Source organism: Jaculus jaculus, chromosome 6 (assembly GCF_020740685.1).
Source record: "Jaculus jaculus isolate mJacJac1 chromosome 6, mJacJac1.mat.Y.cur, whole genome shotgun sequence".
In the NCBI taxonomy this organism is placed as follows: domain Eukaryota; kingdom Metazoa; phylum Chordata; class Mammalia; order Rodentia; family Dipodidae; genus Jaculus; species Jaculus jaculus.
Genome location: NC_059107.1, coordinates 164,973,625 through 164,990,665, shown reverse-complemented (window position 1 = coordinate 164,990,665; position 17,041 = coordinate 164,973,625). Strand labels below are relative to the sequence as shown.

Below are 17,041 nucleotides of genomic sequence, written 5' to 3'. Positions count from 1 at the left end.
TTGTGGCTAGTTTGTCTTCAAACACATCCTAACATTAGAGGAAGTGAGCCCCAACATAATCTGTGATCTCAGAGTGACCTTTTAGGGGAACCCCCTATTTATAATCATATGCCTACCTATGATTGGGGATGCACATAATTAAACTATGGATGTATGACGCCCTGCCTATGTATTAGACCCAAGTATTCATCTGTCAATCAAAACAGAAAACTGGATTGTAGAGATGCCTTAGTGGTGGTTAAGGTGCTTGTCTGCAAACCCTAATAACCTGAGTTTGATAGTTTGATTCCCTAGTGCCCATGTAAGCCAGACGCACAAAGTGGCACATGTGTCTAGAGTTTGTTTGCAGTGGCTAGAGGCTCTGGCATGCCTGTTCTCTCCCCCCGCTCTCTCTCAGTCTGTCTCTCTGTTTTTCCCTCTCTTTGTCTCTTTCTCTCTGTCTCCCTTTGCTTGCAAAGAAAACACACATATACACATACCAATATCCTGCCCCTAGCAACCAATTCTTCCTCCTGGGCCCATAAAGGAAGCACAGAGGAGTAGCCCTGGGCTCTTGAGCAATCTCCCCTCTAGTGTATCTGCCTTGTACTTCTGCTTTAAAAGAAATCCATTTGTGTGTGCTTCCCCAATTCCTTGAACAAAACACCAAGAACTTAGGAAACAACTGATCCAGAGAAGCCCACCAGTGACACCTACACAATGGAAGGCTAAATATGCTGTCTAGAAGGCCATGAATTAACCCACAAATTAACCACTCCCCCAAAGCTCACCTGCTAATCCCCACATCTTTAGAGAGAGGATTTCAACCTCTGGTTTGGGAAAGACAGATGTTCAGACCATAGTTGCCTGTTGGGCAGCTTGATCTTTCTCTTGCACCTCTATTTGTCCATCACTGGGATGGAGTGGCTCCATGGCAGGTACCATCTGAAGGACATGGTGGCCAGAGTGCTCGTGCTCTGGCCTGTTTTCCTAAAGACCTGAATGTGCACAGGAAACGCTACAGCCCTGGCGGCCAGAAGCCAATGGCTGCTGTCAGGAGTCAGAATAGAGAAGAAATTGTATTAAGCAGTGGTAGTTATAGTGCAGTGTGGAGTGTAGGTACTCAGCGATGCCCGTGAGATAAATAAACACCTACAGGCGAGAGCAGGCACAGAAGCGGGGGCTAGTGTGGAAGACTCTTGATACCCAATATGCAATTCCCGTGTCAGAACCCATAAGCCTGCAAATACATCACAGTCACAGTTACGGCTATTTCAGGAAATGTAATTTTATTAGAAGTTTTCCAATCTTTCCTCTCTTCTTGCTGGCCTGTCTCCTGACGCTGGCATGGCCCCTCTCACTGTGTTATGCACCATCTCCCAGGTGAACCGGACAAGACAGGTGGATAATCATGCCATTAGGTGGCAGTGAGTAGACCCAACAGGAGTGGGACTGTCTGTCAGCAGGTACCCTCCAAAACACCAGGCGCCCTCTGCAGCATGAAGGAGCAGGGCTGCATGGGGTCAACCGCCCCCCTCCCCCACACTGCTGGGGTGGCTGCTTGACAGCTTCCCTAGAAGACACAGACAGGTGATGGACACAGGGGTAGTTGAAGGTAGGGGACCCTCCCCACCCATGAATCAGCCTGGCTTCATCATACAGACCCACTGTAGTTTCTCAGGAAGCCATCCACATTGTAGGCACCTTTGAATAGAGTTCATGGCTGCTAAGCCACATGGGACCAAGGCAGGACTGGGACAGACTTCTCCACTTTAAGGAGACCCCTGGAACTCCTCCCAAACAATCTCACATGAGGTTCATGGCCACTTTGTGTGCCAGTTTCCCACCCAAGGAAGGTGTGACCTGTGCCTGTCCCATCCTCAGAGTTGGCACTTTGCTGTGTTACATTGCAATGTGACCTACCACATGGTGCAACTGGTAAAGCCCAGAACCCATCACACCAAGAAGACTTACTCAAATTCTGCCCTCAGCTAGTGAGAAACTGCAGATTTTTGTTCACAAACTATGGCCACTGAACATGCTGGTGTTCTGTTTTTCTGGAAACCTAAAGCTTCCCTAAAATACAAAATCTATTAGTTCAAACCAACAAAACAACCTGGCTCTCACGAGACCCTGCAGAACAAGCCACATGGCCCATAGCTCAGCTCTCAGCTAAGAGCTTGGCATGCACCCCCATCAGGAGGATGTGGCCCCAGGAGCTTACTGCCCAGCTGTGGCTCCCACCAGAGAAGCTCGCCAGGGGTCAGGCACTCTCCCTGGCCTGTGTCATCGTGGACAGGCATGCTGCGGGCTCTATTACACCAGGGAGCACGCTAGTCCTTGTTCCTGCCTCCATGGCCACAAGAGGGGCCAATGGGCCAGGGGGCCCTCGAGGTAGCCAGCGTCCCTATGCCCTAGCAGCATCTGTCCCCCGTCCTCTCGGCTGGGCACAGTGAGCGATGGCACAAGGTGGGGGTGGGCGCGCCTGCCACCCCTCCACTGTAAATCCCACCCTGGGTATTTACGGGGACGGAAAAAGGAAGAGGGAAAGGGAAATGGGTTTGTTAGCATTCCAGGGGAGGGGCCTATGAGTAGATAATGTGTGTTTGATGGCAGCCTCCTCTGCCGCTGATTAGATGACATCAGATGATTAGCTAATTAGACATACTGTAATCAGAGATGAAACCCATCTCCTCCATTCTGCCTCAAAAAAGTGTTTCAGAACTTCACATAAAATCACCATCGTGAGAAAAAGACTAGAACTTTTCGATAAATGATGCTGGATTTGCTGGGTCCCCAGAGGCAGAGAAGATGTGAAACTTGAGCACCATCTCTTACTGCAGAGAACACTGGTCAGAAAGGCATCAGGGATCTGAAAGTACCATGTAAATGCCTGAGATGGCAGGAGCAGCCCTCAAGGAGCTGGGTAAGAAGATCATTCACACAACATCAACAGCATGACCCATGATGCTAAACCGATGGGTTAAGATGAAGGATAGATTGCGTTCATCAACTTCTCATGAAGTGATAGACAAGGCTATTCACCTACCAGGCAGGGGCGCAGGCTCCAGTGCAAAAGACGGGACCAGCTCCTGCCAGACATCGAACCAAGACACAGCAACAGGAAGGAGTGGGCAGATACTAAAGATCACCCATGTTCACCAGACCACACTCATCATGATCGCTCAACTGAGAAAACCAAGTTATTACCACCAGGAAGTCCCACATGCTTCCAGACGGATGGCTAAAATTAAGACCAAGCATAGCAAGTGTTGGCAAGAACTCAGAGCAAATGGCACGTCCATGGCTGCTGGTGGCATGTTAGATGGCACACCTGCTTTCAGAAACACTTGGCAGTACCCTGGCAACACTGACTCACAGCTCTGCCACTTGTAGGTATTTGCCAAAGATAAATGTGTATACACGGCTATCAAAAGACATGCATAAGTATGTTTATAACAGCTTTGTTTATACAAATGAAAATTCAAAATAACGTATATGCCTGTTTCCTCCTGCGTAGACAGACTGCAATGTAGTCTTTGGCATTGCCCAAGACACTGTGGAATATCACTATGCATACCATGGAGGACTCTCACAGACTATGTGTGAGAGAAGCCAGACATCCGGGGCACTGAGGGGGAGCTCCAAGACAGCAAACGTGCAGACAGAAGCCAGGGCCGCGGAAACCACGGGGAAAGCAGAGGACTGCGGCGGATCACAGGCCACAACTACAGCCCTGCTAACCTTCATGGTGAACTTGACTGGCTTCAGAAGCACCTGGAGAGAACCCCCGGGATGTGTTTATGATGTAGGCGGAAAAGTTAACCTGAGCAGAAAGACCCACCCTCAGTGTGAGTGTCACCGTCCTATGGGCTGTGGGTTCAGATGTAATGAAAAGGAGGAAGTGAGCTGCAGCATTGCCGCGCATTCTCTCTCTCCCTCACCGTGGGCGCCACGTGACCAGGGCTGCGTGCTTCCGCCGCCAGGCCTTCTCCGCCACCAGGAGCTTCCTTCTTCAACTGTGAGGAAAATGCTCCCTTCTGTTGTTCTGCTGCCTTCTGTCAGGTATTTTGTCACAGAAACAAGAAAAGTAACTAACATAACCCATGAATGTGTCTGATTTTTTTTTTTTTTTTAGTTTAAGGCCTTTTCAAATACAGTTTGTTTTTGTTGATTCCCAGCCTCCCTCTCCCCTAACTCTGTTCCTCTGTACTTTTCTTCAAATAGTTTGTTTTTGTTGATACCCAGCCTCCCTCTATCCCTCTGTACTTTTCTTCAAGTAGTTTGTTTTTGTTGATTCCTAGCCTCCTTCTCCCCCAACTCTGTCCCTCTTTACTTTTCTTCATTCTGCTTACATGTGACATTTAAAAACACAGTACTTATCTTGGCTCTTTATGGGATCACACAGTATGTTTGGAAAATGTATACACATGTATGAACCTATGTAATCTGGGTTCTCTGTGAGATCACACAGTCTGGAAAATGTTTACACATGTATAAACCTATGTAATCTGGGTTCTCTGTGGGATCACACAGTCTGTTTGGAAAATTTTATTTATTTATTTATTTACTTGAGAGCAACAGACACAGAGAGAAAGACAGATAGAGGGAGAGAGAGAGAATGGGCGCGCCAGGGCTTCCAGCCTCTGCAAACGAACTCTAGACGCGTGTGCCGCCTTGTGCATCTGGCTAACGTGGGACCTGGGGAACCGAGCCTTGAACCGGGGTCCTTAGGCTTCACAGGCAAGCTCTTAACTGCTAAGCCATCTCTCCAGCCCTGTTTGGAAAATTTTTACCCATGTATGAACCTGTGTAACAGTGTAGACATTGTTTCATGAATGCCACTCAAAACAATCAGTGAAAAGGACATGCTAAGTGTGTGTGTGGTGGCGGGCAGGTTCCTCACAACATTTGAGAATGACTGCTGGACATAAGGGAAATGTTAATCCCTCACTACCTTCAGAGTATCACTGTATATACCACAATTATCAGGTGTCCAAATCATGAACACAGAATTGTATATGATTTTCAAAGAATCTATACATATATTACATACAGTATTGTCTAGGGAATAGTGACAAAGAACAAGGTATGTACATGTTTATAATAGTTGCATTAAAAAATTCTTTGGGCTGGAGTGATGGCTTAGTGGTTAAATGCTTGCCTGTGAAGCCTAAGGACCCTGGTTTGAGGCTTGATTCCCAGGACCTACATTAACCAGATGCACAAGGGGCGCACACATCTGGAGTTTGTTTGCAGCGACTGCAAGCCCTGGCACACCCATTCCCCGCCTGTCTGTCGCTGTAAAATAAATAGAAAAAAAAAACAACAATTTTTTAAAATTCTTTGACTTGAAGATGCTATTGCCCAACCCTGCTTCCCTCTTTAAAGATACGCCTGCAATTCTGATGTGCTACCAGGAAGAGGTGGCAGAGTCGTAAGTCACTGGTACAAACCCTGAGCTTCATGTGCCTAGTCTATGCTGGGTCTACAGCCTTGCATTGTTTCATTACACAGGTAGAATTCTGGGGTCCCAGGCACTCAGGCTCCTACCAGTGGGTAGGGTTAGATGAAGGTTATAAAGATGTGAGTTGCCTGATCCACGATGTCTCAAGTCCAGTCCCTGGCTCCATCTGCAGATACTGGACCTGGTGACCTGTTTCTAGACCTACAGACTGGCTGTCCTATGATCCAAAGACACTTAACAAAATATAAAGGCCTAACCAATCAGCCAAGGTTCTCATCAGAGCCTACCACCCCATCCTGGCCCGCAGCTCTGGATGCGGGGAGCCCCTGCAGACCTCACTTGTGTGTCTTCTAGAGCCCAGCCCTGTCTCTCATCCACAGGCCTGGCTGCCACGTAAGCCATGCCCTGCAGGGTCTACCCATCAACTTTCTTCCCATCTCCATTCCCTACATGGGAGGACTTCTCCCTCCTGCCAACAGTAGCAGGATGAGGAAGTGTGTGGAAGTAAGAGGTCAACTCCAGCGAGGACCGGCAGCTGCCTGGGCTCTGGGTTCTTCCTGCTTGAGGTCATTCTCGCCCCACACAGGCTTGACTTGCCTTCCTGCCTGGCGTTGCCCATCCTTCTGTCTACAGACAAGTGAGTTCAGTGCCTGCCTGGGTGAGGAGACGGATGGGCCTCCTAGTGGCTCAGTATGTCATTGGTTAAGGTTTCAATGACATGTGCACCTGTGATTTCTCCTCTCCCCCTCACTTGTGAACACAGAACACTCCTCAGGAAGGAGGAAGGGCAGGAGAGACCACACAGGAGATGTGGCGCTTCCCCTAGGGTCCCCCAGGTAGTTTCCACTGCCACACATGGTCCCTCTCTACTGGCTTCTGTCTTCCTATAGCCTGTCCCTATGGGGTCAGGCTCAGAGCATAGCCAATGTGTCTAGCACTCAGCAGGGCCTGAAGCTTGGGTTTGCTCAATGTGAGAAAGAAAAGGGTTTTGACACCAGGAGAAAGGTCATGCCACTTTACCCTCAACCCAGCAAGTCCTGTGCCTAAAAGCCAGAGGCTGTAAACAAAGACCCACATGGGCTCTGGATCAAGGGAAGGGTGGGCTATGAGGTTCCTGCAGGTCAGAGATGCCGGAGGGGTCCCCGGCTGAAAGGTCCAAGGAGGACGGGGGCTTCTCTCTCGTCTCAAAATGCAGCACAGCACAGGTAACCAAGGGTCAGCAGAGAAAGCGTGCTGCTCTCTTCATCCCAGCCAGTGCAGGCTCCGTGTGATGTCATGATCGGCTGAGCTAACCCATCACCCCATAAAGACAGTGAAGCCCTTGAGCTTCCTTTCCCCAGGCCTGCAGTGGGGGAAGTGGACTCATTTCTCCTGGCTGCTCCAGAACTCAGTGCTCCTTAAACAGATAAGTTCTCACTGAGCGCCAGGCCAAGTGTTCAAGCATTGCAGGGCCCGGAGCTGGTTGCTGGGTCATGTGTGCCCCATGCCAGGAGCCCCACAGCACCAGATCATTACCTCACTGACCCTGAAACTCACCTGCGGCAAGTGTCCTTGGCTCAAGTTACCGACACGCAAACCAGGACTAGGGAACAGAGTGACATAATGTCACCCCATTGCTTAGGCACAGTGAGACTATGGACAGTGCAGGTGCCCAGCCTGGGCTCCTCTATGTGGTCAGTCACTTCCCCCAATGCCAAAACATCCCCTGTTCATGGGTCTTCGTTGCGAGGGGGGTGGAGACCCTTGCACTAGCCAAATGGAGAGATCTCTAGGGAGAAAATATGTGCATGGATTGCTCAATTTTGGACCAGATTATGATATGTCACAAATTTCTAAGTGACTGGACCCCTCTCCTCCAGTCACCTCCTCCCATTCTATGAAAACTTACTGTAACACAATTAACCCAGTTCAGGGGCAACTTCACCTAGAAGGCTTTTGTGTCATACTTGACTGCCTCTGAAAAGGGGTGCTCCACAGAGCACCCTGTATGGCGGAGTCCTGAGGGGATAATGCAAGTGGGAAAAGTGCTGAAAGAATGGCCAAGCCCAAGATGGAGCACTGAAACCCAGGAGCATACGACCAAAGCTATGTCCACACTAAAGGTGACCTGAGCCATTGCTGTTCCCACTCCCACTGAAGGAAGGAGACAGGATAACCACTGTCCACCCCACTCAACCGTGTCATGTAATCAAAACAGCTTCCAAGATGAAAATGGCGTTGCTCCTTCTAAAGGCTCCCTTGCTTTTCACTCGCTTTTCAGAATACTGTTCAATTTGGTCTGAAACTTTAAATGCCATCAAAGATAGCACCAGGGTCCTGTGTTCGTCAAAGAAGGCCCATGCTGAGCCTTGAGCCAGCAAGGTGGAAGGATGTCAGCTGTGGTGGGCAGGCTGGAGGCCCTCAGTGACCTGCACAGCATGCCCCTGCCACGCAGGCCCTGCGAGGACTCCTTCTCAGCCCAGGGCCTGCCACTCCTGCACAGCAGAGCTCACAGGAGAGTGGGGCCTGCAAAGCCATAGTACTCCTCCCCCCACCAGGAAGCCCCCCAGGTTTGCAGCTCCTACCCCAACACTGCCACGGAAAATCTGGATCCACTGAGGAGGATGTGACCCAGGGAGGTTCAGCATGACTGTGTCCTCTTCCTGGACTCAGCCTTGCTGTGGGCCTCATCCTCTCTTTCATTGAAGTGGTGGTCCCCAAAGACCCCTGAGCTTTCCTGACAGACCACAGATGACTGGTGATCAGGGCAAATGTTCCACATGTCCATAGCCACAGCAGTAACACTAACTACCTTGGGTGAGTCAGTGGGCCCTTGCCCAGTCCTCATGAGGAAGGGGAGTGACCCTGTCACTGATTGGCTCTGGAAGGTGTTGCTACTGATAGGTGTCTCAGACAATTGTCTTTGTATGTGCTTGCTGCTCAGTGCTGACATGCCCTCTGGACAGACTACCTAAAGACATGAGCCACCCCAGAGAATGGGTACAGATACCACTTCCTTTAGGAAGCCCTCTGGACACACTGAAATCTCAAACTGCGGCTGCCTCCTCAGGGCTCTTGGCACAGGGCCTTCCCAATGCTCTGAAAATCCAGGGGCACCTCCAGACATCACTCCATACCTGTAAAGGTCCTGCTCTTTCTCACACTAAACTCGGAAGTCCTAGGTCTGAGCCACCAGGGCTGCAGACACATCTCCGAGGAGGCAGCAGCTTCCCAACGTGGTGCTTGTTTCCCAGTGCCAAGCGTTCCACCTGTGTGCTGGGGTCCTTATACAGGAGACTCAGGTTCCCTGTTCTGAACTTGGGTGCTCCTCCAAAGCATCAGGAGGACTTCCTGATGCCACTTGTGCAGGTATGAAGAAGTGACCCCCTCAGGGCATCTGGTGAGGAGCTGGGGCAGCAAGGGACAGCCAAGTCCACTCCACACTGGCTGTTAATAATCCTTAACTGGGTGCATGGTCTTGGTGCCTGGATCAGAGGTGCCCGTGCCCTGCGAGTCCTGAGTGCCAGGCACACTGACACTTCACTCGGTCAGCAGCAGCTGTGGAACCAGGTGCCCTAGTCACTGCTTCCCAGGGTGACAGGACTGTGGGCACCAATCCAACAGAAACGGAGAGAACAAGCCCATAGCCTGCGCTTGCCCTGGCTCTCAGCAATGCTCTGGAAGGTCCTGTGGACCCCATCAACTGCACTGCTAATAGCTCCTACACCACAGCAAGGAATTCTGTGGACCCCCGAGGGCCAGGAAATGGACAAAAAAAGGTTCAGTGGCATCAGGCAAATCGGGTTGCACCCCTCCCCAGGAAGTGTCACAATTGTCCCTGCTTCCAGCTTCAATCAGGGCATAAGGGCTGCTGCCACATGCTGGGGCCATCAGCTCTAAGTTTCCTGGAGAGAATTTCCTCAAAGACTTTCCAAAGCTCTTTTCTTGTGCATGATGATTATCCCTAAATGCTGATTAAAACACGAACACTCTGTGGAGTCATTAGCACAGCGTGTCCTGGGTGCTTTAAATATCAAAATCCTGGCAGGCGTCATGGCAACATCAGAAGACACCATCCTCACATGCCTGCCTGGGACCCCTGCTCTGATCGTGACTGATCAAGGCATCACAGGGCTGCCAGAAGTCACTGACAGTATCCAGGGAGAGCTGACATACCTAGAAGATGGGGTTGGTATTGGAGCTGTAGGGTGAAGGAGAAGGTTCGCATCCTAGTGGGACTCCAGGACTACTTGGGGACAGAAAGCATTACAAGGATGAAGTGAACTGGGAGAGGGGACAAAACACACATATCAACAGGAGGACTCGGGAGCTGGCCTGAGCGGGACAGCCTTTGCATCATACTCAGCCTCAGCTGTGCCATACTTCAGTGACCAGACTTCAGACAGGTCTTTGTTACATTAATTTTAAGATATAGGATCTCATGTATGCCAGGCTGGCCTTGAAATTATAGGGAGCCAAGGCTGACCTTGAACTTAGGATCCTACAACCTCCATCTCCTGAGGAAAGGGATTATAAACCTGTACCACCAAACCAGCTTGTTATATTTATTTCTGAGTGTTCTACTCTTGAGTATATTGTACATGTTATTTTCTTAACATCACCACCACCACTGTGAAAAGCACAATGGATTTTTTATATTAATCTTATATTATGCAAACTGCTTTATTTCTTAGTTCTAAAGGTATGTGCGTTATTCAATAGTTTCTTCATAAATCATCAGGTCATTGGTGAACACAGATTATTTTACTTCTACTCCCTTTTTTCCCCTTCTTTTTCTTGCCTAATTTCCCTGGCTAGAACTCCCCACCCTCAACCAATAAATATAGAGAGTACAGAAATAACACACCCTATTTTGTTCAGCACCAAAGGAAAACATCTCCTCTCCCACTGTCAGGAGTGATGACATTTGTTATAGGTGTTTCACAGATGTCTGCCATGCAAATGCTCACTCTTTTCTTTCTTAGTTTGTTGTTAACAAGCTTTCTCTGTATGCATTTCTGCATTCCAGTGGTTGGTTTCTAGGTATTGAACCAACCTTGCATCCTTGAGGCAACTTACATGAGGAGTGATGCATGGTCCTCCTAACAAATTCTTGGATAGTTTCTTGGAAATTTTTGCGTCTACATGCCTAAGTTCTGCAATATTCTTGGACTACCTATATTGATAGTACTACTGTCAGAGTAATATCAGTCTCCTACCATGAATTATTAACTGTCGCCTGCACTTTCACTTTTTGGACATATTTTAGGAGGATTAGTGTCAATTCTGTAAAGATTTAGCAAAGCATCAGCAAAGGCCTCTAGAAAGCTTTTTCAGTGTGAATTCATTTATTTTCTTGTCATGGATATACTCTGACTTTCTATTTCTTCTTGAGTCAGTTTTGGTCATTTGTATTTTTCTGAGAAGTCGAAGGCCCTTGTCATTGCTGGGCAATGGCCAGCACTGCCCTGTGCTCCTGCAGCAACAGCTCCTTGTCATCTCTGCATGCTGGCTAGTGCTGCCCTCTGCTGCGGATGTGATGGTTTGATCCTCTGTCTCTCCTCTCCACCTCTCTCCTTCCTATCAGTCTAGCTAAGGGTTTGCTGGTGGAGAACAATCAACTGTATCTGCCTTCTCAATCCCTCCTAGCCACTTCTAAGAGATGAGGTCTCTTGCACACCTTGAGGCCCTTTGAACTAATTTTCAGATGGGGGGCCCTACCCTCACACAGCACCGTGGAGGCCATTTTCAGGTGGACCGGCCCCACAATCAGTCACATGGGGCCATTCAGGGAGTACGTGGTGCTCATGTGTGCAGGACCGGTGTCACTGGGGATAGGACAAAGGGCCCTGTGCCGGTCTTTCAGTGATTCGCTTCAAACAGGCCTCTGGGATGTCACGTCTAATGCTGTTCTCAGGGAGCCTGAGCTGCCAGGCTGCTGTGCCGTCTGAGGGGGAAGACACAGCTCTACTTGTGGGCTCTGGCTGGCGAGCACAGGCAAGCCCGGGGCCTTGGCCCTGAATTTGGCTTTGCTTTCCTGAAAAGGAGATCCTACTGTGGTTCCAAGCTGGAGGCCCAGATGCCCATCACCTCCTGGCTGGCTCCTAGGCTGGTGGCACCGTCAACCCCAAAGGCCTGCTGTTACTCACCTTCTCGCTGCTGGGACAAAGACCTGACAAACTGGTTTAATGGAGGAAAGCTTCGTTTCAGCTCACAGCTCCAGGGCACAGGCCGTTAAGGGTGGGGAAGGCTGGGCTGCAGGAGCTGGAGGCAGTCAGGGCTCTCTAGGGGCCTCAGTGGAACAATGCTGGCCGTGTGTGGAAAGCAGGTGGTAAGATGACTCCCAAGCACAGTTTGCGTTGAGGGTGTCGTTCTCATGCTGTGGCTGCCTGCAGCCTCTACCCCAGCCTACCCTCCCCACAGATCCTTGGGAAACTTCCCCAGCTTGAGACCTAACTTCTGATTTAAAATCAAGTTCTCCCCACCACAAACACCACCCCCGTCACCCCCACCAGACTGCCTGCCTTACTTGGATTTCTTTCCTAAGGAGTTTCGCTTCCCAAATGGATGGCAGGCATCTGTTCTGTGCACAGTCATGACTCAGGCCAGAGGAAGGGTGGGTGGTTCTCTGCTGTGAGCTGTACAAGCATCTCAGTCCACAGGGCAGAATGGTGGAGGGGTCAGGGCCAAGTGGGTATTTGCCGATGGCAGAGGGGCACAAGGCATGGACAGACAGAGTTGGTGCTTCAGGGGCAGGCTACACCTAGCCCACCAGGCACAGCCCTAATGTGGGGTTTGCTTTACACCCAGCCCGAGCCCTGAGGCAGTTGACCCTATGTGCTTTCAGGTATCTTTTCATGTGGAATCTGTGAGGTGGACTGAGGACAAGGCAGGTGTTCAAGACCACAGCGATGCAGACAGATTTCTGCAGCCGTTCTTCTGCTCAGAAACAAGCCGAAGGAAGCTGCCACCCAGGAGGAGCTCCCTCTCTCACTGCATCCTTCCACAATGAGGAGTGTCCCTGTGAAACTCTTGTGCTAATTACCTTCTCACCACAAAATGCCTGGCAAACTGGTTTAAAGGAGGAAAGCTTTACTTCAGCTCACACTTCCAGGCCACAGTCCATCAGGGCGGGGAAGGCGTGGCGGCTGAAGCTGGAGGTAGCTGCCCTCACCCGGTCCAGGAGGCGGAGAAGAACGCTGCTGCTCGGCCAGAGCTCTCCTTTGTATAGAGCCCAGGACGCCGCCCATGTAATGGTGCCACCCACTGCCAAAGTGGGTCTTACCACTTTAAATAATCTAATCAAGACCATCCCTCACAGATCAGCACAGAGGCTAACCTGACCTACATCATCCCTCACGGGAGACAATCAACATAAACCATCACAACTCCTCTTCATCACGCAATACCTCAACTCGAATGCTCCCTCCCTCAGGGATGTGTCCCTGCTCAGGGGAGACCTCCTTGCACTCAGCACTACAGCAATCTCTGGATATAGGTGTTTGGAGTAGGTCTCCTTGGCGCACTTTAAATCTCTGAGCATGCACCTTTATTTCAATGAGTAAATGAGTCGAGTGAGCAATTTATAAACCAACGCAGCTCGTCCAGGAGTAAACCACTGGCCATCGCTGGCCCTTCCCCAGCACTTCTGCTCCCAGATTCAGGGTCAGTGCCGACCGACCGACCGCTGCAGGCACAGCGGCGCTGGCAACCAATGCCATGGCTCAAGATTTGTTCAACAGACACAGCAGCACGCAAGGAAACTTATTATGCACACAGAGCAAGAAAACAGAAGAGCAAAAATTAAATTAGACATCACCCTGGAAAATGCCCACTATGCAGAAAACATAAGCTAACTAATTTGTTTGGCCTCCCTTGAAAGTGGTGAGGTTTTAATTTGGGTCTCTGGGACCGGGCTCCAGGGGCGTCAGGAGGCTCCTGGGGGAGGGACACAGGCATGCTTTTAGATGGGCAGACCTAGATTCAATTAGCAATTAATCCAGACCCCGCCTCCCACAGACTCACGTGGGACGGACAAGGAGAGGGGAAGCACTGTGGTTAAGAGCCTCTCCACCCCCCCGTCCTGCAAAAAGAACCAAGGCCACCAAGGAGGTGGCTGGCCACCAAACAGGCACATCAGCTACCTAGCCTGTGGGCAACCGGGTTGGCAGCACTTGGGAATTGAGCCACACAGAATCCAATCCTGAGATCCCAGGAACTGCCTATAGGGTAGTCTGATGGAACACATGCTGTTGTGAGTGGACTGCAGATGTCTCAAAGAGGTCAGACAGGCTGGTGAGCTTAGGCCTATTGTGATGTATTCAGATGGTCCTGGCACCATAAGGCCGCTCCACTGCCCCTGAAAGGCCAGCAGGCTCAGCCTCATCTCACACTCTGAGTGCCTCAGACAGTCCCCAAGTCCTACCTGCCTGGCAGGACTGTGAGTGCTCCTTGGCCATGGGGTCTTGCTTCCCACACCCTGGGTCTGCACGTGGGGGCCGGCACCCAGCCAAAGCCATGCTTGCGATCAGCCCAGCCTTCCAGCACGGCTGTGACCTGTCACTCCTGCTGCAGCCAGGGCCTCGGCCACTCCAAGATGCACTGGGGACACTGGGAGGAAGCCTGGGGTTCAGTCAACACTCTCCCAGCCACACCCTGCTCTGGGGCTCCTCTGAAGCCTTCCTGGCTTTGGGGAACAGTGGTCATGCTGGATGTGGCCTGGCTTTGCGGGCAGAGTATGGGAGTCCTGTAGCTGCATCCCCACCACACTCTCAGCTCATCAGCCTTTGACCTTCCTCTCCTCACACAGGTGAGGCTGACTGGGCCCTTCCCCCCACACCATAGGTGAGGCTGCAGATCAGAAGCAGCTGGATGTGAACACAGGGAGCCTGTGCTCTGTGTGGGGAAAGAGGGCTCTGGCAGCACCAGTAGTTCCCAGGGACCCTGTCAAGCCCTGGTCCTCCTCGAGACCAAACCCCCACAGCCTCCCCCACCAGGACCTGACAGCCCAGGAGCGGAGTACTGTGAGTGCCCACGAGCAAGGCCAGGCTGGTACCTCGTGAGTGTAGGAGTCAGGGATGCCACACCTCCAAGGTCCACATCAGATCTAGACAGGCCACCAACAACACCCCCCACCCCCGTGCGCCTTGCCTCACTGGGAGTGCCCTGGCCCATCTTACCTCTAGCCCTGCCTCAAGCCATATATGACTGTCTGCAGAGATGGTCACTACAAAGTGTCCTCCTACCCAGCACCCCACGGGGATCAGAACTTGGCACATCTCATGGGGAAGCTGGATTGCCATGGCATTGGGGAGGTAACCTCCCAGCGGCAGGCTCATGTCTCCACAGTCAGAGCCCACAGGTGAGGGTGTCTTAGACCCAGCTCCACTTCCGTTCCACCCCATGCAGCAACACCGTGAGTGGGCACTCAGCCTACAGCAAGTGTGGCTGGACTCCTCCTGTTCCCCACAGCAGATGGAAACTTCAGGGCTCTGGCACCTGTAGCATCTCAGAAACCAAGCAGTGAGCGGTCCTTGTGTAAGAAACCATGCCGCCCCACAGGGGCAGTCACCCACCATGCAATGATCTGAGTGAGGACTGCCCAACAAGAGGCCTGACCCAAGCGCACATGAGAGTTATGGCTGGCTCTTGCAGCAGCCCTGGCAGACTACGTTCAGCACCCGAAACTGTTGCTTGGGCTGGGGGCTCTTACCGTCCACACAGGCGGGCCGAGCTCGCGTGGTGCCTGCGATCTGCCCCTTTCTGCATGCACAGCGAGCCGTCTGCCGGGCAATCGTCCTCCGTGGTTGGCTGCTGTCCCGGTCCAGGGTCACGATCTCACAGGTGCCAGCGGCCAGCTGACCTGCGAAGAAGGAGCAGTTGCGAGTTGAGTGGCCATAGCCTGGGGCCATGCAATCCAAAGTCCACCCAGTACCCACTAGAGAGGGGCCCACCGTGGCTGGCCTGGCCATGAGGCAGTGAGGCCTGGTCAAAGGGGCAGCTAAAACCGCTGCAAAGGTTGTGAAGGGACATGCTCTGTGACAGCCAGTGCTGGGTCAAGCCAGCAACCTGCATCCCATACACTCCACCAGGGTTTCCAGGCAGCTGGTCTGGTCCTGGCAGACAGGAAATTAAAGGGGGCCATCTCAGGCACACCCGGAAATGAAAGCTCAGAGTCACAGGGCAAAAACTCTGCTGCCCACCCCCACCCCCACCCCTGGCATTTAAAAGAGGAAAGTCAACAGCTCAGAGCACAGGGCTTGTGACTCAAGCCAGGTCCCAGTGAGCAGCTCCAGGAACAGCCTCAGGATGTGGCTCTTAGAACCATGACACAGGCCCGATGCAGGTGTGTGGAAGGCTACGTGAGGGGCCATGCTGCTGTCACCGTCACTTGGGCAAGGAGGCCAGGGCAGGCGGGGGCTCGGGTATAAGCATCACCACCAGGGGGCTAGTGTCAGTGTTTCCTGCATTCATGAAGGCCTGTGCATACCCACAAATGCCGACATAGATGAGAGGTGCACGCATCACAGATGTCGCATGGACAGCCTAAAGCAGACCATGGGGTACAGAGGAGGTGATCAGGTAAGAGCACACATGATTCATGCCTGCAGGAGGCGATGCACTATGCACACTCATATACACATGGGTCACACACAGCTGTGCCCCTGTAGACACACAGGTAGGGACACACAAGCATATTCAGATGTATGTGGGCTACGCAGATGTGCCCAAGTAGGCACACAGGGACAGACACACAGCTGCACATATGGCCTTGGGTCATCTCATCTACAAGGACAGGCTTCTTCCGAGGCACAACCCAACTTGACTGTCAGGCACTTTTTACTCCTGCTAAAGAGTCCAAGCGCCTACAGGTCTCTGAGGACTGCTGCCAGCATCTTGAGGAGGGAAGGTGAGCCTCGCCTCGCCTCAGGAGAAGAAATTACAGCAGGAAATGAACCCTTTTAGTTTAAGTTATCACTGCCAATCTACCACCAATAAATGCAAAAGCGTAACTGTCCACTAAAGATGGAGGTGTACTCAACGGTGGGCCATGAAGATGAAGCAGTGCCACCTTGTAGGATAACACAGGGCATCCCTCAGCCTGGCTGGTGCTGCTGAGTTTGTCCTAGCCCAGTGAGAACAGGGCTGCTGTGTCACATAGCTGCATGGCCTCTCCACAAAGCCCCCTCCCTGGAACCATGAAACCTGTCACTCGCTCACTAGCTGGATCTTTCATCCACTCAGCAAACAGATGCCCTCAGAGGGCCTTGAGACCACAGTAGATGACATCAAAGAGGACCAGAGACCACAGTGGATGACATCACAGGGGCCTGAGACCACAGTGGATGACATCAGAGGGGCCTGAGACCACAGTGGATGACATCAGAGGGGCCCTGAGACCACAGTGGATGACATCAGAGGGGCCTGAGACCACAGTGGATGACATCAGAGGGGCCTGAGACCACAGTGGATGACATCAGAGGGGCCCTGAGACCACAGTGGATGACATCAGAAGGGCCCTGAGACCACAGTGGATGACATCAGCGAGGCCCTAAGACCACAGTGGATGACATCAGAGGGGCCCTGAGACCACAGTGGATGACATCACAGGGGCCT

At 51.7% G+C, this 17,041-nt stretch overlaps 1 protein-coding gene across 2 annotated transcripts in view; it reads right to left on the bottom strand.

The window, feature by feature from the left end:
• The window catches only part of Tafa5 (TAFA chemokine like family member 5), a 219,918-nt gene that overhangs the window by 62,585 nt on the left and 140,292 nt on the right, over positions 1 to 17,041 (bottom strand). For both annotated transcript variants that reach the window (XM_045153629.1, XM_004650396.2), the window contains exon 2: positions 15,138 to 15,287. In XM_045153629.1, coding sequence (XP_045009564.1) covers positions 15,138 to 15,287 — 150 coding nt within the window. The remainder of the gene's footprint in view (positions 1 to 15,137; positions 15,288 to 17,041) is intronic.